Below are 26,193 nucleotides of genomic sequence, written 5' to 3'. Positions count from 1 at the left end.
CCCTCTGCACTAGGTAAACACTGAACCACTTTCAGAGAGAGTACTTCAGGCTGCTTATGTGAAGAGCAGGATACAGAACTTCTGATGGTCAGGAAACACCACTTCTGTAGCTATAACAAAGCCCTTTCTTCTGCGGGTGTCTGCACCCAATGCACTTTCTCTGTTAAAGTCTTTTTTTTTTTTTTTTTTTTTTGAATTTTTCGAGACAGGGTTTCTCTGTGTAGTTTTGGTGCCTGTCCTAGATCTCGCTCTGTAGACTAGGCTGGCCTCAAACTCAGAGATTTGCCTGCCTCTGCCTCCTGTGTGCTGGGATTAAAGGCGTGCGCCACCACCGCCCAGCTGTTAAAGCCTTCTTTAGCTAAGCAAGTCTTACACATTACTGTCTAAAATGGACCCTAACCCATCATTTCTCTTTATAGTTACCATCATTATCCTGGGCCCACAAGGCTACACCCCACACACCCCAAGATAGGGTCTCACTGTGTATCTCAGGCTGTCCTGGAACTCACAGAGATCCTCCTGCCTCTGCCTCCTGAGTGCTGGGATTAAAGGCGTGCGCCATGAGGCCTAGCTTCTCTTTTGGTCTCTCGCAGTGGCTTGCACAGGATACTCTAGACAGCAGCTGCTGTGCTACTGCAGCGGAGCAGACGGTTCCACATACCTAGCCAAAGTCCTTCAGAGCACAACTCTGCGAGCCCTTGTATGACCTGGACTTATGAAGCTTTTCCTGTCTCAGGTGACGTCTGCCTTCTACCTTTTCCTCATAGGGAACTCCCAACATGGAAAACCCCTCCATGTTGTACCAGCTTCTGTTGTCATTTTCTCTGCCACGTAGCTCAGTCCTTCCCACCACAGCATTTGCTGCAAACTGTAATTACACACTGGATCATGTGTTATTTGCTTTCTCTCCAACTGAGCTGCCTCTAGAAAATAGCTGGGCTTCTGTCTATTTCTTGGAGAAAAAAAGAGCACAGCTCAGGCACAGGCACAGAGGTGGCTCTGTGAATATTTGTTCAATGAATTCACCATCTTCCACCCCATTGTCTTCTGCCATGAATGTCCCCCTGGAAGGGCTGTTTTAGTGAGAATACCTCCATTCAGAAGGAAAACAAAACATAATATCATAAAGTTTATAAAAGTCAGAAGACTTCGTTTTTACAAACATATAAATTATTTTATTTACAAAGCCATGTTACAAAAAAAAAAAAAAAAAGCAAAAAAAAAAAAAATACAATCGTTCAGTGGAGAATACTTCCAGACCTGGTGCTGAACCACGGCAGTATCAACAGATACATTTTTGTTCTTTCTTTTAAAAACTGTAAGCCACAGAGTTTACTATTTACACCTACTTCAGACATTTATTTGCTTACAACATCACAGGCATGGAATGGATTCTATCTGATAGTGCTAATTCATAAAGGTGCGGGACAAAGGAGGGAAACACTTAGTGTTACAAAATATGGATCCTAGAAAAGAAACCCACTCCACGAGTGTGGCCTTTGTTGAGTATGATTGGACATGCTCTCTTCAAAATTCTTCTGGAAAAGCTTCTAAAATTGGTTAGTAGGAAAGGACAAATGAACAGGTGCAAATTCTTGTCTGTGCAACAATAGTTATTTAATTTACCCCATGACTGACCAGCTACATAAAACCCACAGAGTTTTGTTAAAGTGCCATGGGCTGACAGCATAACAAAATATAAGGTGTAAATAGAAAATTTCATTTTTTCCTTTTTTTTAAACAAGAGTTCACTGAGAATCAGCAATAATAGAATACGCTGTATAAACTATTTTCTACAAAGGTTGATCAGTGTTATTTACAGTTGGTACATTGATACAAAAGAAGGCATACAAGTTATCCAACTCGATTTTTTGATTTTTAAATTTTATATGGCTGACAGGTCTATGCATTGTGTTACGCTTAACATCCAGAGCCTCTGAGGTGGAGACGAGTCAGGAGCTCCTCAGGCAGACAGGGGTGTGAGCAGCCAAGGGGCCAACAGAAGGCTGAGTGGGGTGTGGGGAACAGAAAGACCCGAAGTTACTACTCTCCTGATGCTTTAGGGGTTGGTCCAGTTGGATTCCATGAGAACAAACACAAAGGAAATCTTTTCTTTGCATTCCATTTTTTTTTTCCTAACTACAAGCGTTTAATACATCAGAAAGTAAACCCGGGGTGACTGTGAAGGAAGAAATACCGTGGGTTTTCCCTTTTTGCTCAGTTCTCTGGAACTGTCCTCACCTTTTGGTCAAAGCGGTCTCCCAAGAGAGTAAGCAGCATTGGGTGGAGAGCCTCTTTATTCCAGCTTCGGATGCAAGACACAGAGCAGACGACCTGAAGCCTGCTTGCTCCCTCGTCTCTGTGAAGCCGCTGTTCCTCAGAAGCAACCATTCCCCCCTCAACCTTTGTTTCCCTCTTTGAACAGAAGAGTTTACGGGCCAGAGGCTTATTTTGTTGCTGAGACTGGTTTTGTTTTTAATCCTGCAAGTTTTACAACTCAAAATAAATTATGTATTTATATATATATATAAAAACCAACAGACATCTAAAACCGAACAAGACAAAAATTGTGCAAAAATAACAAAGATATGTACACACTTTTGAGTCTGAAGAAATGTACAATAAAAACATAATTCAAAGAACATTTCAAAAATATAAACATTGCTTAAACTTTCCTAAGTTTCATATTGTTTCTGAAACTATTCTGGTCAGTTAGCTCTGTAATATAGTAAAACATAAATTATTACAAAATTAACACTATAAAAATTTACTTTAAGAATATCTTCTAAACTTTGTTTTTCAAAGGATCTAACCTTGTTTATAATTTCTTAAACATTTATAAGTCTTAAAATCTGCCTTAACCTTAAAAAAAAACAAACCCCCAAAACAAAAAAGTAACAATCACCCCTTAAATTTGCAGTCCCCCTCCCCCCCAGACATAAATTAACCAGCATATAAGTGCACTTTTAACACTGGAGGAAAAAAATAATTCAATAATTATTTTTGAAACAATTGAAATAATTCAACCAATGTCCTGGTGCTTAATATCAACTCCTGACTTTAAAAAAAAAAATCTTCATTTTATATTTAAAAAATTAAGAATCCTGTAAGAAACACTGTCAGTGCAATTCCATTGACAGAAATCACTCCTTTTGCCTCCCATCTCTGCAGATTCCAGTTCCGTGGTGAAATTTAACAGTAGTCTGATCTTTGGGTTGGGAGAAAAGGAATGGGAAGGGAATCTTTGGGGAGGGAGAGGGGTGTGCCCAGCTGCAGAACTAGCATTCACTTCTGATTTCAGGATGGCGCAGGACGTCTGGCAGATCAAAGTGGAACACCTGTTCCGTGTTGTGAATTCTCTTTCTGATTCCCCATCAGAGCTTAATGGTACTGCTGTTTCTTTCAAAACTCCAATGTGGACAGCTTAATAGCTGTGATGCTCCAGTGCCTCCCTGCCCACGCCTCTTCTCTATGCTTGTCCTTACCAGCTCTGGACTGTCTGAGTTGGGGCACCTGATGATGGAGTGCAAGCTTACCTAAGGTGTGGGTGTGCAACCAGTGATATTTCTTATTCCCACAAAGGGTTTGGCACAAACACCTCCATGCAGACTTTTCTCTGGAGGACCCTTCCTGGCCCCCAAACCTTCCTGATATCTCGGGAACTTTCAGGAGCTATGGTCACTGTGCCACCTCATGAAGTGGCTTTCCTAGGTCCTGTGGGCTTTCTGTCTCTGGTTGACCCAGCTTTAGGAAACTGTGCACTGTGCCCTGGGAAGGACTCTTCATAGCATATTCCAAACAAGTTCTGACCATCACAATCATTGGGTTCCCACCATCTTCCCTTCCTCTCAGGTCCTTTCTGCTCTTGTACCTGACCCGGTGCGTCTTTTCTGCACAGCTGGGTCTGGGCATTGAGCAAACCACATCATTAAAGGGCCACTGTCCTCACTTTAGTGGCTGGCATTTGGCTCTGGACGAGGAGAGGCGCAAAGACCAGTTGAAGGTCCACCCTCAGCCCCTCGAAGCAACTCCAAGCACAGGCTCCTCCCAGCAAGTGGTCCGGGGCTGCAGTGGGAGCCAGGAGCTTCTGATGGCCACTGGAGAACAGTTGAAAGGAAGGGCAGGGTGGGAAAGGACTTGGGAGACAATGAACTCAGAAAGCGCTGAAGTTCAAGAGCTTGCGGGTGCCAACCTGGAACCGGAACCCGGAACCGGAACCGACAGTCTGCAGCCTCTGTTCTCAGGGCAGGAGCAAAATGACAGTGCACTAGCAGCATCAGGAGGAAGGGGAGTATCCCCAAATGTGGAAGAATGTGTAAGACGTGACAAATGAAAAAACAGAGAGAAAACACTGTTTTCTGTAAATCTCAAATTTAGGTTCTTTTGCCTTATTTTTTTTTTTAAACTAAAAATCCATGTAAAAAAAGAAAGGCCATAGCCACATTCAGCGACCAGGAAACACTCCCCCCACAGGCCAGCGCCCTCCCATCTCCCGACTTAGTCTCCTGGGGAGGATGTCAGCCGGGACTGGTTTGAAGTGGCTTCAGCATCTTGTTAGGGAAGAGTCCTTATCCTGCCCATTCTGCTTGTGTTCTTCTAGGAAAGAAAAGAAAAACTTGTCTCATTCAGGGTGATCCATGAGAATCCAGGAGGGAACCTCCGTTTTCTTGTCTGTCACAGAAAGGAAAAGAATCCACTAGCCGGACAAGGCTAAGAGCAGTCATACTTCGTAACTAAGAGGCTGGCTATATAGAAGTTCGGTGTTTGTCACAATAGCTCCAAGGCTGGAGAGAAACATGGGGACAGGTGCAGGGGCTTCATGGGATCTCTCCTGGATAAAGGGACGGATACCTACATGGTTTTGTTTGTTTGTTTTGTTTTTTGTATCCTCATTTTTATTGGTTCATTTTTCCCCCTATGTAACATAAATGACACAATTAGTTACCTAACGAAGGCCTATAGCCCTGGGTTAAACCAAGAGGTTTTGGAGATTTGGGGTGCACACAACTAATCTCAGTGTGGCCAACTTCACTTAACAGCTGAGTACAACCTTGTCCCTCACAGAGTCTCTACCTGAGTTTGTATTTTTTACTCCCTCTAAGAGGCGTAATTGCCTCCCCGACTTTTCCTCAGGCGTGCACACATACTCCTTTGGAGAAAGTCACTGATCTCTGGGCTTACACATTGATTACTCTTACTCCTCCAAGTCAATCAAAATCACTGAAAGTCTTTCTGAATGTTCCCACTGTGAAAGCACACACTGAGTGGTAGCTACAGTTCACCGGGGTCTTGGAGAAGGCAGTGGCCAACACTAGCGATGCTCTTCTGTTAACTTATTTCACTTTCATGATGTCCTTAGGAGGTAGTATCAATGTGCCAGCTAACAAACCGAAAATGGACACCTATTGAACTAATTTGCAGACAGCTCTGTGAAGAGCTGGTAATAACAATCATAATAGCTAACCCTTGACTTTGTTATGTGCCAGAAAGTTTACATGAATAAACTAATTTAATCCTCACATAGGTCATAGGACCTTAGGGACCGTCATGACCCCCATTTTATAGAGGAAGATATGGAAGAAGAGAAGTAAGATTTCAAGGACCCATAACCAATAACTACAAGATCCATGTTTGGTTACCCGCTCTGCTGGAGGTGGGACTTGAACTAGGGTCCAGCCCCAGTGCGCACTCTTACTGGCCTGATGTCGGCTCTATGTGGTCCTCCCACTCCCAGAAACTTACCTGTCGGTTGTGTCCTGGGCTGGATATGCTTGAAGGACTGGATTGTGACAAAGCTAGGCTGCTATTTTTTCCAACCTGAAAGACACCATGAACCCCCATTCAGACACTGAGGCAACCTGGGGAAGACCCTCTGACGTCACATGCTGTCAGGGCAGAGGAGCAGGGCAGTGCTACACGCCTTCCTCCCTTGATTACTCAGAGTGGATGCTTCTAACTTAACAGCAGGAAAAGGGACAGCAGTTTGTGGGGACTTTGAGAATGTCCCTCTGTGGGGGGGGGGGCAGGGGACAGTGGTGGGGGCTCTTAATTCCACTCCTCAGAGGTGCATACAGCGGGAAGAAGAGCTTGCCACTGTGTAGCTCAAGAGCCCACAAGCTCGGGCCCCTCTGACCACAGTGCAGGCCCACCCTACTCCTAGCCCTGGCTCCTCAGGTGTGCCATAGATAAAGTAGCATATCTGTCTGGCTAAGACGTCCAGCACTCAGGCTCTTTTTCTTCAGAAAACCAGTTATCAGGTTGGGCTGCCCTTGCATGTGCAGGGAAGGGGGAGGGTACTTTGCCTTGCTTGGCAGGGTCTCTGACCTGGAGACACATATGACCTCTCTGTGGTACAGTCCCTGGCCCCTTGGTGATGTGGGCTCCGAGGAGAGCTGATGCCAGGCTCCAGTTACATTGTTCCAGTTCATTTGTAAAGGCGGCCCTTACCCCCAGCCTCCAAACAGCTCCTCCACTATCTTCGTTCCCCCTTGGCACATAGGCAAATGCCTTTCACTCACAGTACTGTTTTGTGTCCAATTGAATACCTTGGTAGAAATTTTTGGCCTTTTACTTCCCAGATACAATTAGGAGAACCTGCAAGTTCTCTGCAAGGCATACACAGTTTCATTTTGAATTTCTTTTTGAGACAGGGTCTCATGTAGCCCTGGCTGGCCTGGAATTCACTCTGTTGCTGAGGATGATCCTCCTGCCTCCATCTTCCCAGTGCTGGGATGACACATGGGCCGCCATACCTTCCTCTCATCTTAGCTTTCTTGAGCTTTCCTCTCTGTGTTCTAACAGAACCAACACAGTTGCCAAAGGCCTTTTCCTTTTCCTAGTACTTGGAAATGCCCAGTCATGACTCCAGCCACGCCTTTTCTCAGTTGCCTGGTGATAAGCATTGCAAGCCACTGTCAAGACTCCTGGTGAGCACTCTCAGGGGAGGCTTATCTGCTCTTCCGCTGCAGTTTGGCTGACTCACCACGCTGACTAAGCATTTCAGACAGTCTGAAAGCCAACAGGCCAGCACTCAACACACAGGCACTTCAGACTTGACAGGAAGGGCCGAGAGCCCAGAGCCAACTCCTGGGTTTGAATCCCTGCCCCACTATTCACTTGCTGTGTGATTATGGGAAACTCATGTAACCTTGCTATGCCTTGTTTGGCTCATGTATAAAATGGGTTAATAACAGGTTAGGTATTGAGTTCCTGGATCTCAAGTGTTTCGGGGACAGGGACCATCAGTTACATGCAGTCATCCAGTAGAACTCGATCTAAAATGAGGAAAGCAATATGACTGTGGTACAGCAGGGGAGGTCAGCAGGCCAGTGGCATGGCCCTGTCTAGCCCCCTGTTGGAAACATGGACTCCATGGTCTTACTCCTAGTTTGCCCCCCCCCCAGTCTGCCTTTTCACAAGACCCCCAGTGTAGCTGTGGGTATGCATTCCAGTATAAGAAACTGTGTGTGCCTCCTTCTAAGTGTACAGAAGATACTGGCTAGCAGTCTGGTCTCCGGTAGGATCTGGAGGGCCAGCTGTATGTGACACTGGAGGACCCATGTCTCACTTTGGCCACGACTGCAGCTGTCTGGCCTTGCTCATGTGTGTGTTTGTGAGTCCCCCTCAGGAGGTGCTCTCCTTGGGGTTTGGCTAAGTGTCATAGATAGTGACACAAAACATTAAAGCAGTGGTTCTCAACTTGTGGCTCTTGACCCCTGGGGGTGTCAAACAACCCTTTCACAAGTGTCACATATCAGATTTTACATTATGATTCATAAAAGTAGCAAAACTATAGTTATGAAGTAGCAACAAAAATAATGCTGTATTTGGGGGTCACCACAACATGATGAACTGTATTAAAGGGTAGAGCAGCATTAGGAAGGTTGAGAACCATTGCATTAATGCATCTCCTATCTCTCCAAAGTTCCCATCCCTAAAGGGGGCTGACCTTAGGGTCTGATCTGTTAGCTCCATGGTGATAAACCTGGGCTACCCTTCTAGAAAGGCGACTCTCAAAGCCCACTCGGAGCAGGCTGAAGAACCTGGGGTCCTTCCCTCCGGCTCTGAGCTCCCATCCGGTGAGCCCAGAGTAGTAGAAGGCTTCATCAGTAGCTCTCCCAGTCGGAGGAGACAGCCTGGATTTAGGGAATGGGAACAGAGTCCAAGGAAAGATCCAGCTATTTGTTGGCGGTCCACATCTCCCAGCTTCCCCTACAGTGTACACTCTTGTGGGTAACCTGGCACTGAGTGCTTTTCTTTGCTACTCGGTGAAAGGGGCAGTTTTGCTTTAGGAAGGGAGGGGGCCAAGGCAGCTTGATGAAGTGAGGACAATCACCTGGAAGCTGGGTGCTCAGGCTGCTACTCTCCAGGTGGGACCTGACATCACTTAACCAGCCTGGGTCTCAGGCTCATCCTGAGGGGATCCAACAGATCAGATCAAACTTCTTAGCAACAAAAGTCTTTAATGAAGTAGTCCTCAGAACCTCAGGCTATGAAACAGACAAAAGGAAGGGGGAGACTCAAAGCCTCTTTGTGCCCCAGTTTTTACCCATCTGTAAAGTGATGACCTTTTGTAACCCCTGTGCTGAGTTGGTATGGGGACTAAAGGAAGTGATTACTGTAAAGTGTTTATCGTAGGGACAGCAAAGTGAGGGTCTTACCAAGAACTCTCAGAGCAGAGGGTGAGCATTGCCTATGGGGAACCTGGGAAAAGGAGCCATGCTTATGTTACCTGCTTGAGCCACCTGGCCAAGCAGGGGCGCTGCCCAGCTCCCCCTGCCCCCCAGAGCCGATGAAGGCAGTGCCAGGAGCTCCCTTACCTGCCGAGAGGAGGTGCTGTTAACGGGATCGGGCACCGGTGCAAGAAGGCTGGGTGGGTTCTTTTTGTGAACACTATTCATACCAGGCATTTTAGTGATCTTACAGGCTTTGCTACTAGGACTTGAATTCTTACGCTTTTTTCCTTCTGATTTGTCAAAAGAGAGGGGCAGAGAAGACACAGCATTGTGTGAGGCCAGAGAGAGGTCCCCTGCGTGGAGTGCAAGGGAGGGCACGGAGAGGGGACAGGAGCCACTGCTGCCACCCACAGCGCCCACCTGTCTCACTATGTCCATGGGGCTGCTGGGCAGCGAGGTCCGTCCTGAGGGCTCCAGCTTGGCACTGAGTGGGCTCACCCCGTTATTTGAGTTGTGCACAGACAGACTGTTAAAGGGAGGGGCTGCCTGATAGGAGTTCAAGGAGGAACTGGCATTCAAGACGCAGTTCTTTTTGTGGGGCCCTGACAACGGAGACGAGAAGGAAGCCTGCAAGGACAAGGAGGAGGAAGTCGAAGACTGCGGCTTCCTCTTTTTGTTACTTGGAGATTCGTCGCTACGAGCTGACAGGTCTTTGACTTTTGAGGATTTGCTGGTTTTGGTTTTGGATGGCTTGTGGGATGGGGAAGGAATGACAGCTGGTATCGGGGACACGGCGGATGGGGCCTTGAAGGTTGAGTCCATGATGCTGAGGGTTGCAGCCACATGGGGGAAAGCTGTGGTGTGGGACATGAGGACACGTGGGTCCGGCGATGCCACGAAAGCTGCATCTGAGAGCATGGCTGATGTCATTATGTAAGAAGAGGTGAGTCTCGAGCTGATGGGAGCTGAAGGAAGGTACACAGCACTGGGGTTGCTGAAAGGCTGCAAAACGGATGCTGGAACAGGGGTGGTGATGTGGGCTGCTGGCGAGGGCATGGGGCTATCTGCCGCAGGAGGGATCTTCCTAAACACGAGAGAAGAGCCAAAGAGAGACAGTGAGACGTTGGGTCGGCATCGCCTAGGAGGCCGAGTGAGCTTTGATCGGCAGGGCTACAGAGGACACCCGGGAGGACCAGACTATGGAGAATGAAGCCTTGGAGGATGGTGAGATCTGAAGGATGGCCCTTTCCTACGCTGCCCACTAAAGCGACATCAGCATCTGTCTTCACACCTCAGAGCCTCTTCTCTACGCTGAGCGACTGAAGACTGGCTGATGTGGGTTCATGAGTAAAAGGCAAATGCTATTCAGACCGTAAACAACCTGAGCAGCCTCCCCACCTCACACACTGTTGGCAGCGATGGCTGTGGTTTTCAATGAGGAGAAAAGGCCTTGGCCACCCGGCTATGTGCCTTCTGCTCACGGCTACCTCTTCCATTACTCTTTCCCATGCAACTTTGGGCTGGAGATATGTTGAAAAAAGCCATCTCCCCACTTGTCAGCATCCCCTTCTGTTTGCTACCTCATGCCTCTGGCTGTTCTCTAGAGAGGCATTTCCATATTAGCTCATGGCCACTGGACTGTGGTAGCCAGGGCAAGTCAAGGGCTTGGAAAATGACATCAAGTTGCTCTCTCCCTCACGCTACTTCAGTGGGGTTGGCACAGAGCTGCCCTTCACCAAGTCCTCCTGTTCCTGGGCTGGGAAAAGGTGAGAGTCCTGGACCCATGTGTCCAGAGGGGGACCAGGCATTTAGGTGAGGGATCTGGGCAAAAGACCAGCATGTGAACAGGGGCTGCTTCCTTGGAACTGATGGGGGATGGTACCTGAGGGCAAAGTCCGTGGGCCAGTGCCAGCACCAGGACATCATTCTTAAGGCCTCTGCACACTTTTTTTTCAGACAGAGTCTCACTATGTAGCCCCAGTTGGTCTTGAATTTGTGGCCTTCCTGCCTCAGCCTTCTAAGTGTGGGATTATAGGTATATGAAGCATCTCTCCATAAAACCCTCTGCCTTTTGACTTCTGTAGTATATGGCTCTGTTTCCATCTTATGGCTTAGATCCATGCTGCCGCTACTCTTGGGACCAGGAGATGGGGGGTACAGCAGCTATGGGACCACAGCCCGCTCCCGATTTTGAAAGAAATGAGTGGTGTTAGGAGCCAGAAAATGCTTTCTTATTTTCTGCAGAGCTCTCTGCTTGTTCTCCAGTGTGTTTTCAGAAGCTTTCCTTCTCTGAGGTAAACTTGAAGCAGAGGGCAGACGGGCCTCCCACCGTCCCTTCTGCTTTGCAGGACTTCTCCAGCTGAGAAGCAACCCTCTCCTGGCACTCCCCTCTGAAGAGCACTTGTCTGCCACTTGCAGTAGAGCCTGCAGCTTCCATCGCTAGGGTGGAATCCAGCCGCATCCTTGAGCACAGAAGCAGTGTCTTTGAAACTGCCAGACCAGGGAGATCACATAGAAAAGTGCTGCCAACCCACAGTGGTCATGATGGCGTCTAAGACCTTCCTTCCTCTCCAGCCCATGGGACATCAGAGCTCTTGTCAGCACTAAACAAGATGCTGCACAGATAGATCCTGGCTGCAATGAATGAATGAGTGTATGAACAGATGGATGAAGGGGCGGTGAATGGGAAAGCAGGTGATCTCAGCAGCAACACAACTGTATTGTCAGGGACCATGCATGCTGGGCAGGGATTCCCATGGAGGCAGACCATGGAGGTCTGCACACATCCTTAGAACTGTCTGGCACGAAATAACCCTTTCCTGCCAGGGCGAGGGCACATTCTTGGAGGCACTAGCAACTTTCTTGCTGTCTTTGTTACCCTACTGTGGTGCTGCAGGTGCCCCCACCCCTACGTTCTCACCAGCTAAATTCAGAGAAACAGACAGAGTGGTAGAAGTTTGACTATGACTTGTAATAAGGGTAATTTACAAGTACCAGCTAGTTCATTTTCTTAAGGGGGGGGGGCTTCACTTCAGGACCTTGAATGAGAGATATCTTAATGTCCCAATTCATATTTTTCTCATTAAACAGTATACATACTTCAAATTGTGCAGACAGGCAGAATTGAAGTTCTAAATCTTACTTCGCCCCTGCTCAAGATTGGAATGGCTGCTACTTCTGGTATACTTTCTAGATCCTTCTTTCTTCTCCTCTCCAGCCCTCAGTGGTAGAGAAGAGGGAGGCAGGGCTGTCCCTGCAAGCCTTTCCCCATGCTAAACGGTTTCGGTGTTTCCTAGGTGCCCAACGGTAGCAGGTTTCCCCTTTGATGGGCCGCCTGACTCAGGCTTTGCACACTGGCCTACAGGAAGTCCCGTATAAAAGCCCAGAGATGTGAATGAATTCCTGACAGCTCCCATCCTCCCCTGCCAGCTGGCGTGGAGATCCAGATGCTGACCTGGCTGAAAGAGAATACTGTGTTGGCGTCTCCTGATGCAGAGTTAAATGCTTGTTAAAGAAAAAAGAGTCTTGGCCGTTCCTTTTCTTCCTAATGTCTTCCATGCCCCCATCGGCTGCCATCCCTCCAGGTTCGGGCCCGTCAGGGCCTGGAGTTTGGGCAGCGAGGTTGAGAGGGCAGCGGGGTGCTACGCTCTCCAGAGTTGACACCCAGGCAGCCCCAATGTTGCTCAGTGACAGCAGATTGGTTAGGCAAGTCCTGAACAGAGGGGAGGGACCTGATGCCCTGTGGCTCGGGCTTCTGTGCCTGAGGAGGAAAGGAATATGGAGCTTGAGCTGACAGTACACCAGCGAGCGAAATACAGATCAACACATTCCTTCCACGTGCCAGGGATTCACACTTCTATAACACAGGAGACCAGAGAGCTGGGAGAATCACCAGGGCTGGCTGCCGTGTTTGGAAACTAATGCAGAGGGCCAGAGGGCCAGGTCATCAAATAACCACAAACTACATAATCCGTACGCAGGACTTTTTAGATTTTTAAATGCATACAAACAGAAACTAATGACTACCCTGTAGGGCAGGGCAGTCACTCACATGGGAAGACATGATAAGCTTCTCTTGTGGCCCTTTCCTAGTTAATATAGCAACATCTGTCCTAAGCCCCCTGTGAGTCCCCTGTGAGAAACATGGGGGGCTCAGGTCTATGTGTGCAAAGGGGCTGAGGTGACAGAGACGCCTTGGAAGAGGAGCAGGCTGTAGGTTAATTTCCATGGTTTCTCAGGACGCCCGTGACCTCTCCTGGGCCTCATGGGCAGGCTCAGGGTCTCAGCTGTTCTGGGGCCCTCGTCTGACATGATCCATCCCTCTATTGGAGTACATGCCTAAGCTCCTTTAGGAGGAGCATGGGGTAGGGACACTCTGAGGTCAGCCATGGTCGAGAGGGTCCAGGCCCTACTGTTCCTTCTGAACATTCTAGGGTCCTCCCCACTCAGTAAGTCCCCAGTAAAGTGTAGGTGCACTGGGAAATGTTGTAAACAATGGATAATAAGCTGGAGGTTAGAGAGAGAGAAGAGGTGAGGAGAGGGCCCTAGGGAGGTGGGAAGGGCCAAAGACAAACTTAACCAGCGTCACAACACCGTTCAGAATCTGCCCTTTGGGCAACTGTATACAGTTTCTAATGAGGACAGCAACTAGCTGGAAATTGGTTTGTAACCATTATGAAATTTTGCTATTACTCCTGAACTACTAACATCACAAACAGAAGCACATTCTCAACACCTTTAAACAATCTGAGTAGTGATTAAAAAAACCAAAAAAACAGTAAAGGCCTATAATCCTATGGAATAAACAAGATCTTACCTAAGGTCCTTCTCATTTGGTTGAGAAGGTTACCAACACAACAACCATCTCCCAAGAAGAACAGCAAACAGCACACTATAGGTATTCTAAAAAGCTGTTAATTAGAACTGACATTCAGAATCAATCAGGAATCGTGATTCAGGTTCATTTTGGTCTACGGCAAGCCAAATGCTGAAGCTTGTCTACAGGCTCAGGGCTCAGGTAACAGTAGGGCAACTCTCAACTTTTATCACAAAGAAAGTGCTCACTTACTTCCACATCTGTGAATTCAAGTGTTTTTCTACCATGGAGTTGAGTGCGAGCCGAAAACGATCCCATCTTCTATCAAATACGTAGTACCCTCGTCCCATGAGGCGGCTCCCAAATGAGCAGAACTATGAGGGGAAAAAACATTTTAATTTTGATTACAGGTTAATAAGCTAATATAAAGCACACAGAGAAAAATAACATTTGCATAAAAACACACAGGGGTACAATTTTACTCAAAATAAAAATAAGCAACTGGTAACGAAGCCAAAAATGTTTCTATGATGCTGTAGTTTGAGCCCTGGATTCTCAGCAGAACCTCACATTTAAGCCAGTGACTGCGCCATTCAGTTTTCTGTGGCGTGAAGAGCCACACTCTTTACTTCTGAGAGGGAGCCAGTATTTTAGGATAGAAAACAAGAGAACAACTACATCCAGAGAGACTTTGCAACTCCATCTACTCACCATGCCACCCACTATCTCTAGGAACCTGGGGTTCCCTGCCTCCATTCCAGGAATGAAAGTGGATGTCTCTTCCTGTCTGATCCACAGAACCACTTCCTTCCCCCAGGAGTTGCCTTTCCATGCCAACCCCAACGCATCTGCACTACTTTATTTATTTTACGTGCTTTCGTGTTTTGCCTGCATGTATGTTTGTGTGAGGGTGTCAGATCCTGGAGTTACAGACAGTAGTGAGTTGTCATGTGGGATGGGAATTAAACCTCCTCTGGGAGGGCAACCAATGCTCTGAACCGCTGAGCTATCTTTCCAGCCCCTAAAACACTTTTGTTGCTGTTGTTTTGAGGCAAGGTCTCACTCTGGCTGTCCTGAAGCTTGCCGTGTAGACCACGCCGGCCTCGAACTCGCAGCGATCCACCTGCCTCTGCCACATCTGCACTCCTCATCTGCTCTTACCCAGTCCCCTCCGCCTGCTGTTTCCCTCTTTGGTAATTATGATCCTAGCTACCCTTGGATTCCTAATGTGTAGTTCTCACTGACAACGGCCTCATCTGACTGCACCTCCCACTGTGGACACAGGACGCATCTGCTCTATGTCACACTGCATTTCACTTAGACACATGTCTTAGTCATAATTACATGTGATGGCTATCAAAGTTTAAAGTATGGGGACTTCATTCTCTTCCTCCACAGTATAAGGATCATTGAGATTAGGAATAAAAAAAGGATTCAGGAAGCTGAGGTAGGAAGATTAATAGTTCAAAGCCAGCCTGAGCTACACAGTGACAGCATCTAAAAAAATTTTTTTTTTTAATTTTTAAAGTGGATTGGGGAGAAAAGTTTCTACAGAAATGTTTAAAATAAATCACTGCATTTAAAACTCACGAATATCAGGGATTTAGTAAACATTGATCATAAGGTGGGACAACTGACGGCAGTGGACAGAAATGTAAGGAGCAGCCTCTGGGAAGGGGACATTTGCTGGGCCCAGAGCTCAGGGAAGCCTGCAAATGACTATAATTCATATGGCACCTTCCCCATCCCCCAGGCCTCTAGCAGCCCCCTGGACGCAAGCCCAGACTCGGTGCTAGATTGGCCCCCGTTCCACAAACGCATCCTGGAACCAGCCTCTGGAACCCTTCTCAGGAGCAGCTGCAAGGTCTTCCCTTGGTTCTGTTTCTGCTCGAGCTGGGGGTGGGGGGTATTAAAACCTTGCTACCCACAAAATCTGATACTGCAAATTACTTACTACAGTAAGTTCTTACTGACCAAGGAGGAAACCACACATGGTAACTCTTCAGCACAGAAGCTGGCCTCCACCTCTGTGAGGGAGCTGTTCCTGCTGCAGCCATACCTTCTCTCTCATGCCAACTGCTAAGGACACATCGAGCAAGGGTTTATTACAAAAAAAAAAATGATTTAATGTGTCAGTTGGCCATGAGAAAAAAAAGGACAAAGCAAAGAAACAAACCCACGGTTTTTCCATTTTAATCAGCAAAACATTAAGGGCCTATGAATGCCCTGTGAATGTGGCTAATCTTCTACAGCAGCTCTGTGGACAGATGTCTTATGCTCTCCAGAGTTGGAAGCTGGAGGCCCCTTTGGTTTTGGCTGCCAGTGTATCTAATAGCACTTAGATGCAGGCCAGACACGGAGGGAAGCTGGCCCTGTGTGTCTCCACTGGGGCAGACCTTGCCGCTGCCGTCCTCATCTGCAGTGTCCTGCCTCATCTGGCCTGTCTGCTTGCTCACACAGCCCCACTTCTGACTTGACATCTTATGTGCAGCAGTAACAGAGAAGCTGCATCTCCTCCCAGACCTGGGAATGAGGCACAGCTCCGTCCCACTCCTTTCCTTCTCTGCCAACTGCTGGGGCTTCATGGGCAGCTCTTGTTTTGTAGATGAAGAAAACATAGCATCTTAGAAGACCCCTTTTTTGGTGTGTCCCCTTTCTTCCTGTTTAGAATGCCACTAGGTACAGATGTAGCACTGGAGCTGTGGTGGGTGTATTAAAATGTGAACGGCAAAAATATTTACGGACATAGTAGAGAGGTTAAACCAAGGTTGTACGGGCCATGTGAGATAATGAAATGGTCCCTGTATCAATATGGAGGCACTGGGTTTTTCACAACTGCAGGCAAAATCATTACAACTCATTCCTCACTAGTTCTGTACTGGCTAAGTCTCAGGTTATAGGTGAGCCACAGGTCACCATCATGCCCAGAAAGGGGGCGTGATATACACGGCGGAGAAGAGACTAGCCTTGTCTTCCGGCAGGATGAGATTAGAGTCAATCAGAGCTAATCCTTCAGGCTCAGGCAAGTACCAGAACAAACCACCATGGAGATCATATTCCCAGGGCCCCAGCAATGGGGCTCTGTGGTTGTCACACCAGCCACTTCCTTTCTCAGAGGGTTGTAAGGCCAACTTGAGCAAGCTACCAGTGATGCCTTGATTTCCCCTTCTGACATCAATGACCATCTGAACTGTTAGACAGCTTTTGTGAGTAAGCAGTCATGCTGATGTGAAACACTTCGTACAGCTCTGTTGCCAAACAACCGTCCAAGAGCCGTCGGGACAACGACGGAAGCTGAACCCAAGTTTCTGCTAAGACCGCTTCCAGAGCAGGAGCGTCTGGCTAACTCCTGACCAGAGGCTCTGTTTGCAGATGTGCAAAGTCAGGTTGGTTACCAAGGACACTTACAAAGACACCATTTTTCAAGCATTCTTAAAGGATTACAGCCCGTGGGGAGTCCCTCCCTGTCCTTCCGCACTCACGGGCATCTCTAATGCCATTCAGCCTTTGGGAAAGCCTTCTGATGACACTCTACTCTGGAGCCCTTTCCTTAGGAATGCAGGCCTCTGCTGCCATCACCAAGTTGCTGTTGAAGCAGAGGGGACACAACAGGGAAGGGACAGAGGAGGCCTACCGCAAGAGGTCTGGGGTGGTGTGTGGAGAACTGACAGTCTAACTTCTCGACTTCGTCGGCTCCGTCCATCTCCCCTTCATCACTGGACAGTCGGCTGGCAAGGTCACCTCCAGCTGGGGGCACAGGGGGCTCCGGAGTGTAGCCGCTGTGATTTGAAGATGTACTGCTGCTTATGCTGTTTGCAGATGATGGTCTAAGGGTGAGAGGGAAGAACACATGTCAGTCTTCTGGAGGAAACCAGGTCTACCTACTTCATGCCACCGAAGAGCAACCCTGCCACAGTGTCAGGAACCGTGGGCCAATGGCAATTCTCTAGAAGGGAAAAATTAAGCCTCAAGGGTCGACAGCTCTCTACAGCAGCCCACTAGAGTTAGGTGCTCGCTCTCTGGCTTGCTGCCTGGGGTACAATACAAGCCTGAAAAACTCAAGCGCAGGCAGAGGGGCTATGACATGTGAGCTGATCCAGAACCTGTCTTCTCTGAGTTCAGTGACAAATACTCACCCAAGACCAAGTGTTACCAGCATTTTGGCTTATATCCTTCCAGACTTCCTTAGTGTACAAACGTGATTTTTTTTTTTTAAAAAAAAAAATGCCATTTTTAAGCAAGAACAGCATTTGAGACAGGATCTCGTGTATCCCAGGCCTTGAACTCACAATGTAGTCAAGGATGACCTTGAACTTCTGAGCCTCATGTCTTTACCTCCTGAGTGCTGGGGTCATAAACGTGCGCCAGCCACCATGCCCAGTTGATGCAGTGTTGGGGATCAAAGTCAGGGCTTCACGAATGTTCGGCAAGTGTTCTACCAACTGAACCACACTCTACCCCAGCCCTCTAGACAGATGTATTTGAAAAGTTATTATTTTATTTTATGTGTGTGAGAATTTCGTCTGCATGTATGTCTTTTTGTCACTTGTGTGCCTTGGTGTCTGAGGAGGCAAGAGGAGAAAGCTGAATCCTCTGGAACGTGAGTTATAGGTGGTTGCCAATTGCCATGTATTTGCTGGGAATTGAACACTGATCCTCTGGAAGAGCAGCCAGTGTTTTTAACCACTGAGCCATCTCTCCAGCCTGAACATGTTTTTAAACTTAGTGATGTAGAAATCCTTTTGTGTATTGTGTCATTTTTAAATATCCTCCAGTAACATTCAATACTGACATATCACAATTTATGCAGCTAATCCTAAACATTTGTTTCCAAACTTCCTGAAAGGCTCTTGGGTAGTAGTTCAGCCCATCATGGCAGGACCTCCTTGTCCTGCAGGATAAAAGTGACCTAAATTTTGCTAATTGTATCTTGGTTATACAGAAAAATAGCTTTATTTATTTATTTATTTATATTTATATTTATTTTTATTTATTTATTTATTTATTTATTTATTTAGAGACAGCGTCTCTATGTAGCCCTGGTTGGCCTAGAACTTTCTATGTAGACTAAGTTGGCCTCAGACTAACGAAGATCTGCTTGCCTATGCCTCTGAGTGCTGGGATTAAAGACATATACAACCATGCCTGGCAAAATGTGTACCACAAGCTGCCCTTGAACTCACGATCCTGCTGCCTCAGCCTTTTCAGCCTGTCCTACTGGCATGTGCCACAACAACCAGCTACTTTCCGTTTTGAAAGAAGTCTTTACATTGAAACCGCATAGTCTATGGAATTCAAAGGACACTAACAAAAATGGATTACAATAAAATTGCAAAATATTAATATAACAACTGTTAAAATGAGGTTAGGCAAGTATTCATCAATTTATTGCTACTTTCCAGCATGTAAGGGAATTTTCATTAAAAAATTGAAAACAGAAATGAAAAGAGAGCCAGCAGTGCTACCACATATGTAAGAAAGGGATTCTGCAATAAACATCAGAGTGGAAAGAGCTTCCATTAAATAAGGTATAGAACCACAGTCATTCACCAACTTCCCTCCTCAGATTCCACAACAAAGACAGAGCAGCAGGAAGATGGTGATGGCCACCCCAAATCCATGTGGGCTCTTTTTAACTGTCTGCTAATGACTGGCTTAGAAAGGGTCACAGGAAATCAAAAAACATTTAGTGTGTGTGTGTGTGTGTGTGTGTGTGTGTGTGTGTGTGTGTTGTCTGTGTGTGTCTGTGTGTCTGTGTGTCTGTGTGCCCATGCGAGTGCACCTGCTCAAATGATGGGGCTGGAGGAACACAGGAAATCTCTGTCACATGTGTATGAAGGGGCAGGAGGAACATAGGAATGTCTGTCACTTCAACTCAATTTTCCTATAAACCCAAAACTGCTTTAAATATACATGATAATTAAAAGAATGAGTGAAAAATACATATGGAAAGTAGTCTCAGCTTCATCTGGACCTTGCAGCTGGATGGACTTGAGATGGTTATGAATCTTGCAAAAAGATTCGAAGGATAATGCCCAAGGGACTAGAGAGGGTAAGATTAAAAAAATTTTAAGGAAGGGTGGGGGCAACACGGGCTGCTGAGATGTGCAGTGGTGAAGAGCACTTGATGCTAAGGTGGAAGGGGGGAACAGACGCTGTACGGTTGCCCTCTGACCTCCACATATGAGTCGTCACGTACCCCCCCCCCGCCCCCCCCACATGAGGGGGGAGGGGGCAGGGAGAGAAAGAGAGACCAATCTCTGGGACTGGCACCCCCTCACCTGTGGACTCCTTGTCACATTTGGTAAGAATCCTAACGGCAGAAGTGTCAGTGGTTCAGGGTTCTGCTCTCTGCACCTAAAGAACCTGAACTGATACAAGTCTGAGCAGATTTTCACAGTTTTGGAGGCCAATGCGGCTGGAGAAGTACTGAGTAGTGGGAAAGGAGCCGACTTGCTGTGGAGCTTCTAGGAACCTACTGGGGCTGCAAAACCTGTTTATGGCAGGAGGATCAGGAGTTCAAGGCCAGCCTGGGCTACATATTAAGTTCAAGGTTAGCCTGGGGTATATGGTGTAACATCAATAAAGAGGAAGTAAGTAAGTCATAGATGAGGCTAAGCACAGCTAAGTAGCAGTTAGCCTTCGTACAGTGTGCCTGGCGGGACACTCTCCCCATCTCAGTCAACCTACTAGGGAGAAACAAAGTCAGAGGAAATGAACTGAAGAGGCTGCAGACACATCACAGGCTTCCAAGTGCTTCAGGGAACAGGCGTGAGGCACAGGCTGCAATCGGAAGCCAGGGGTTATCTTTAATGAGCACTCCCAGGCACCTAAGCCACCACGGTATCAACAGCATCCTTTCTGGAGAAACCGACCAGTGCGGGGGAATCTTCCAGACCTCGGGCCTGGTAACCAAATGCTCTTTGCTGGGCCTATCTTCCAGGTACGCACTGTCAGAGGTCACCTGGCATTTCTAGAGCAGTCCCAATGTGAAGCTGAGCAGCCAAGCACAAAAGACAACAACACATAAATGAAAAACCTATAGTGAGCAAGGGAAAGAGGAAAAGCTAAAAAACTGTCTCCAAATCTACTAGAATGATACCACCCTGTTCGGAGTGAGTCTCAGTGGTAGAGCAGAGCACTTGCTGCTTTAGCTTGTGAAAGGCCCTGCGTTTGGTCTCCAGCACAACCAGCTCCTCAAACCAAAGCCAAACAAACAAAAAGAATGGCATCGCTTCAGAGAAATGACTATCTTGTAAGATAATCAAATAAAAATGAGATAAACTGGGCACAGTGGCATAGGCCCATAGTCCCAGCTACTCAGGAGGCTGGGCAGGAGGATCTTGAGTTTAAGGTCTAAAGTGAGACCCAGTGGTGGTTTGAATAAGAATGGCCCCCATAGGCTCATATATTTGAATTCTTGGTCACTAGGGGATGGCACTTGTTGTAGAATATTATTGTAAGATGTGTTACATTTGTTCATGCTGTGGAACATTAGTTTAATGATGCATTCTTTTATGTTGCATTTGTTTAACTCTGTGAAGCTGTGTTACTGTGCCTGTCTAAAACATCTGATGGCCTAATAAAGAGCTGAACAGCCATTAGCGAGGCAGGAGAAAGGATAGGCGGGGCTGGCAGGCAGAGAGAATAGAATAGAAGGAGAAATCTGGGAGAAGAAAGAGGAAAAGGCAAGAGAGAAGGAGAGGAGGACTCCAGGGGCCAGCCACCCAGCCACCCAGCCACCCAGCCACCCAGCCACCCACCCAGCCAGCCAGCCATGGAGTAAGAGTGAAAGTAAGATATACAGAAGTAAGAGAAAGGGAAAAGCCCAGAGGCAAAAGGTAGACAGGATAACTTAACAAAAGCTGTCAAGAAACAAACCAAGCTAAGGCTGGGCATTTATAATTAAGAATAAGCCTCCGTGTGTGATTTATCTGGGAGCTGGGTGGTGGGCCCCCCAAAAGAGCAAAACCAAACAACTACGGACACTATTTGAAAGGATTGAGAGATGTGGCCTTGTTGGAAGACCTATGTGACTGGGGATGGGCTTTGAGGTTTCAAAACCTCAGGCCAAGCCCATTGTCTCTCTTGGCCTACGGATCAGGATGTAACTCTTAGCTACTCCTTCAGCACCTCACTTGCTTGCCACCATGTTTGTTGACAAGATGAGAATGAACAAAACCTCTGAAAATGTAAGCAAACTCAGAATTAAATGTTTTTTATTGTGTTTTTTTTTTTTTTTTTTTTTTAATGAGAGTTGCCTTGGTCATGGTGTCTCTTCACAGCAACAGATCAGTGACTAAGACAGAACCCATTTTTTTCTTTTAAATTTTTGTTTTGTTTTGTTTGTTTGCTTAAGATGGGGTCTCTCTACATACTCCTGGCTGTCCTGGAACTCACTGTGCAGACCAGGCTGGCCTCAAACTCACAGAGATCCTCTTAAACCTGCCTCCTGTGTACTGGGATTAAAGGTGTGTGCTATCACAGCTGGCTGAGATTCAATATTAAATAAAGGAAAGGCTAGAAGGATGGCTCAGTGGTTAAGAAAGTTGGGTGTGTAAGCATGGGGACTCTGTGGACCCAGCATTCAAAGACAAGCTTAGTGAGACCCTGTGCCCGTCTGCAACCCCAGCCCCGAGTGGGGTGAAGGCAGAATGGGCACCAGGCCTTGCTGTAAGGCTGCCAATCTTGCTAAAGAATATGAGCTCCAGGTTCAAAGAGAGATCCTCCCTCAAAGGAATAAGGTGGATAGTAACAGGCCACCGATGCCCCATCTGGGCTCCAAGTACTCACGCACGTTCCACACACACATACTCAATCAAACAATCAATTAAAAATAACTAAACTAAAAGACAATCTTTTACAAAGCAGAACAAGGAATTTAAAGAAAAAAGTGAATTAAAAGATCAGAAAAAATGCCCAATATTCAACTAAGAAGACAAGAAAAGGAAAATACAGACAGTAGTGGGGAGAAATATATCTAAGCTGCAACAGGAAAACATCCCAGGAAAGGACAGGTATTTCCATATTGCACGGATCTACCAAGTACCTACTTCAACCAACCAAAAAAGAGCTACAGCAAGAGAGATGTCTGCTGCCTGAGGTATGATGGTGCTCTTGAAAGGCAGAGGCAGGAGGATCTCAAGTTCAAAGCCAGCATGGGCTGACCAGTGAGACTCACTTTCCAAAAAGTGAAAATTAAACACATTAGAGACACCCCTGAAAACGTTCAGTACCCCAGGCTTTGGAGGTATGAGCTTGTCAGGACAAAGAAACTGGAGTCAGGATGCTAGACCTCCTGATAGAGACTCCCTGTGCTAGCAGTTGATGGGAAAGCGACTTCAAAATTCTGCAGGGAAATGATTTCCAATCTAGTTGTATACTCACAGAGATCATCAACTCAGCGTTAACGTAGAATGAAAATGTGCTTGTTGGGTAAGGACTCTAAAACTGATCCCATGAACCTCTTCCCGGGCAGCTACAGAAGGAGCTGCTGCATCAAAGTGGAGATGTGAGGCAGAGAAGAGAAGGAGGCAAGAGCCGGAAACAAGCACCGGGGGAATGCACCCCACGGGGCAGCTGCTGGTTTTCTTCTAAGCCTTCTGGCACTATTTGATTTTTGAACTATGAACCTATATAACTTTGATAAAAATGAAGTTTAATTAAAGAAAAGATGGTTGAAACATTCAATAGCAAGTCCTAGTTGCCAGATACCAGAGGGAAGGAGGTGGACAGCGGAAATTCCTAAGGAGAGCTGAACAAGACCCAGAACTGGCTGACCTGGCTCTGAGCACAGGAATGAGGTGTCTGTGGGCATGCACACACACAGGAGCATTGACAAGACTTCTCTTGGTATGTCTGTCTGCAGCCTCCTGGGGATGACGGGGTGGGGATATTATTAGGGCCTTCCAACTGAGTGCAGGACTCCAGGGGGAAGCAGCTGTGTCTCAGAAGAAACAAGACGAGTGGTGGGAACAGGAGTCACCGAGTCCGGTGACTGGAGTGTCAACAGGCTTCAAGATCGATTACTTGCTGTTCCCTCTTTGCCCTCAACACCACATCACCTGGCCCTCTTCACCTGCCAGTCAGGCTGAAAGTCATACACTGTGATGACGGCTGTCTGTCCTGTGGCACTCAGGGAACTGTACATGAAACCTCATTCTGCCTCTCCGCAGAAGCATGGCATCCATCGGTCTGAGTATGCAGGGTGTGAGAGTGATCTTAAGTGTGAGGACTATCACATGCATTCTTATCCTGGCCACACACAGCTGTAATCGAGCAAAAGCATGATCTAGAGGACTCAAGTGACAAAGATAATAATAAAGAGACTGCCTAAGCCAGGTAAGTTCAAACTTTTTTTTTTTTGAGATAGGGACTCTCCACATACTCATGGCTACTTGCCCACTATGTAGACCAAGCTGGCCTTGATCTCAGAGATCCACCTGCCTTTACTGCCCAAGTGCTAAGATGAAAGGCATGTGTCACCATGCCTCACCAAGAATGACAATTCTGAGACCTAACTGTATAGCAAATTTGAGGCTAAGCTGGCCTATATAGCAAGATCCTGTCTTCTCACCCCAAGACAAAACCAAATGGAGCCGGAGAGATGGCTCAGCAATTACCAGCATTTGTTCTTTCAGAGGAGCTGAGTTCAATTCCCAGGACCCACGCTGGACAGATCACAACTCACTCTCTCTCTCTCTCTCTCTCTCTCTCTCTCTCTCTCTCTCTCTCTCTCTCTCTCTCTCTCACACACACACACACACACACACACAAAAATAAATACATACATATATACACAAATAAATACATAAATACAAATCTTTAAAAAACTCACAAATAAATAAAAACAAAGAAGAAAATAAGGCCATTTGCATCTGCCTGTTGTCTTCAGGTCTCCAGACTGAGAAGTCACAGATGGAGACGTCAAGGACAACAAAAGTGTGCAAGATGGCAAGAAGGCTCTCCCAGTGCACTCCTGACACATGCCTGTCCTCACTCAGCAATCCACAAATGTCTACCTGTCTCCACATCACCCCTGGCAGTGTAAGGCCCATTGGGATTGGCCAGTTTATACTTCAGTCTGGATGTGTGCAGTATATCCAGGGCAATACCCACACTGCATTGGCACTGGTCTCCACAGCCTGTCTCTCCTTCCTCCTGGAGACCCATCACAACCCAGCTGGACTCAGCTTTCCAATAGAGTTTGGATGCATTTGGCTGGGCTACAACCCATAATCCTTGGGCTCTCTGGGGACAAGAAATGTGTTCCCTTAGAGCAGAGGACAAAGAAATGGAGTCAGTGACTGTGAGTTATAATTTGGATAAGGACTTTCTCCCAAAGGCTCATTTCCTGCAAGCTTGGCTCCCAAGGTGGTGGTGTTGAAATGGTAGAACCTTCCAGTTGTAGTGCAAGGGAGATAACTAGGTTGCAAAGGCACCAACCTTCATATACAAGAGGGAGCCTGACCTCTCTCTGGTCTCATTTCTTTGCTCATGTTCCCTCTGTAGACAGCAGTTTCTCTTCTGCTGCTCCATCATGTATAATGCAGCCAGAAGGTGTGCTAGAAGAGGCTGGTGCCATGCTGCTTGGACTTCCTAAACCCCACAAATGTGAGCCAGAAAACCTCTTTTCTTTATACGTTGCCCAGAGTCAGATGATTTCTTTTTCTTTTTTCTTTTTTCTTTTTTTTTTTTTTACAGCAACACAAAATGGCCATGGCTGGGGAAAATCAGCTTATGGACACCACATGTGTGACTGGTGCTCTTAGGGGCTGGAAGAGGGCATCAGATCCCTGGAGTCGGAGTGGTTGTGTGCTGCCAGGTGGGTGCTGAAAACTGAGTCCTGGTCCTGGGCAACAGCAATAAGTGCCATTGGGTATGGTGGCACTGGCCTTGCATCCCCGTACTCAGGAGACAGTGGTAGGTAGATCTCTATGAGTTCAAGGCCAGCCTGGTCTACAGAGTGAGTTCCAGGACAGCCAAACTACATGGATAGAGAATACATAGTACCCTGTCTCAGAAAAAAAAAAAAAAAAGCGCCGTAAGTGCTGTAGCCACCGAGCCATCTCTCCGGCCGCATTACTAAATTTTTGTCAGCTCCACTAGCTGGGCAAGCCTAGGCTGGAGGGAATCAGAGCCATGGCTGAGCCTGTCCAGTCAGAAGGCATGGAGGTGAGAGTTCTGCTTCCTGTTGCAACCCTTGCTGTCTATCTGAGCTGTAACTCACAGTGCAGCACAGACTGGGGTCAAGTTTGCCCTTCTGACTGTGGCGACTATAGGCATGAGCCATCAAGCCCAACTTATGATTTTCGAACTCTAGACCCAAGTTTCTTTGTTAGCAATCCTTGACAAGAATGGGTTGCAGTTAAGGTCATCAAAAAGATGAATAATAAGTCACTGTATTACCATTCTCTGTCAAGAGAATTCATGATTGGAAAGGATTATAAAAATTCCATTCAAGCTGGGCAGTGCTTGTGCTCACCTTTAATCCCAGCACCTGGGAGGCAGAGGCACAAGGAACTCTGTGAGTTCAAGGCCAGCCTGGTCTACAAAGTGAGTTCCAGGATATCCAGGGCTACACAGAGAAATCCTGTCCAAAAAAAAAAAAAAAATTCCATTCATGTGTGATATCTAAGTCTTGACTTGTTAGTATTGTTGGAATATTTATTACATATACCATTACTAGGAGTAAATGTGTGC

General features: G+C 46.9%; 1 protein-coding gene across 11 annotated transcripts in view; it reads right to left on the bottom strand.

Annotated features, from left to right (window-relative positions):
- Window positions 1–1,206: 1,206 nt before the first annotated feature.
- Window positions 1,207–26,193, bottom strand: part of Atxn7l1 (ataxin 7 like 1) — a 231,874-nt gene continuing 206,887 nt past the window's right edge. For 4 of the 11 annotated variants that reach the window (XM_052738299.1, XM_052738309.1, XM_052738306.1 and 1 more), the window contains 6 exons: window positions 17,126–17,318; window positions 13,744–13,865; window positions 12,130–12,435; window positions 8,820–9,759; window positions 5,743–5,817; window positions 1,207–4,596 (listed from right to left, as the gene is read on the bottom strand). In XM_052738299.1, coding sequence (XP_052594259.1) covers window positions 4,555–4,596; window positions 5,743–5,817; window positions 8,820–9,759; window positions 12,130–12,435; window positions 13,744–13,865; window positions 17,126–17,318 — 1,678 coding nt within the window. In that variant the 3' untranslated portion in view covers window positions 1,207–4,554. Of the gene's footprint in view, window positions 4,597–5,742; window positions 9,760–12,129; window positions 12,436–13,743; window positions 13,866–17,125; window positions 17,319–26,193 lie in introns of those variants that run through there. The other 7 variants (XM_052738300.1, XM_052738302.1, XM_052738303.1 and 4 more) reach the window with 7 other exon arrangements.

This window comes from Peromyscus californicus, unplaced genomic scaffold (genome assembly GCF_007827085.1).
Source record: "Peromyscus californicus insignis strain IS unplaced genomic scaffold, ASM782708v3 Scaffold_15__1_contigs__length_86483966, whole genome shotgun sequence".
Taxonomy (NCBI): Eukaryota; Metazoa; Chordata; class Mammalia; order Rodentia; family Cricetidae; genus Peromyscus; species Peromyscus californicus.
This window is presented reverse-complemented; position numbering and strand designations above follow the sequence as displayed.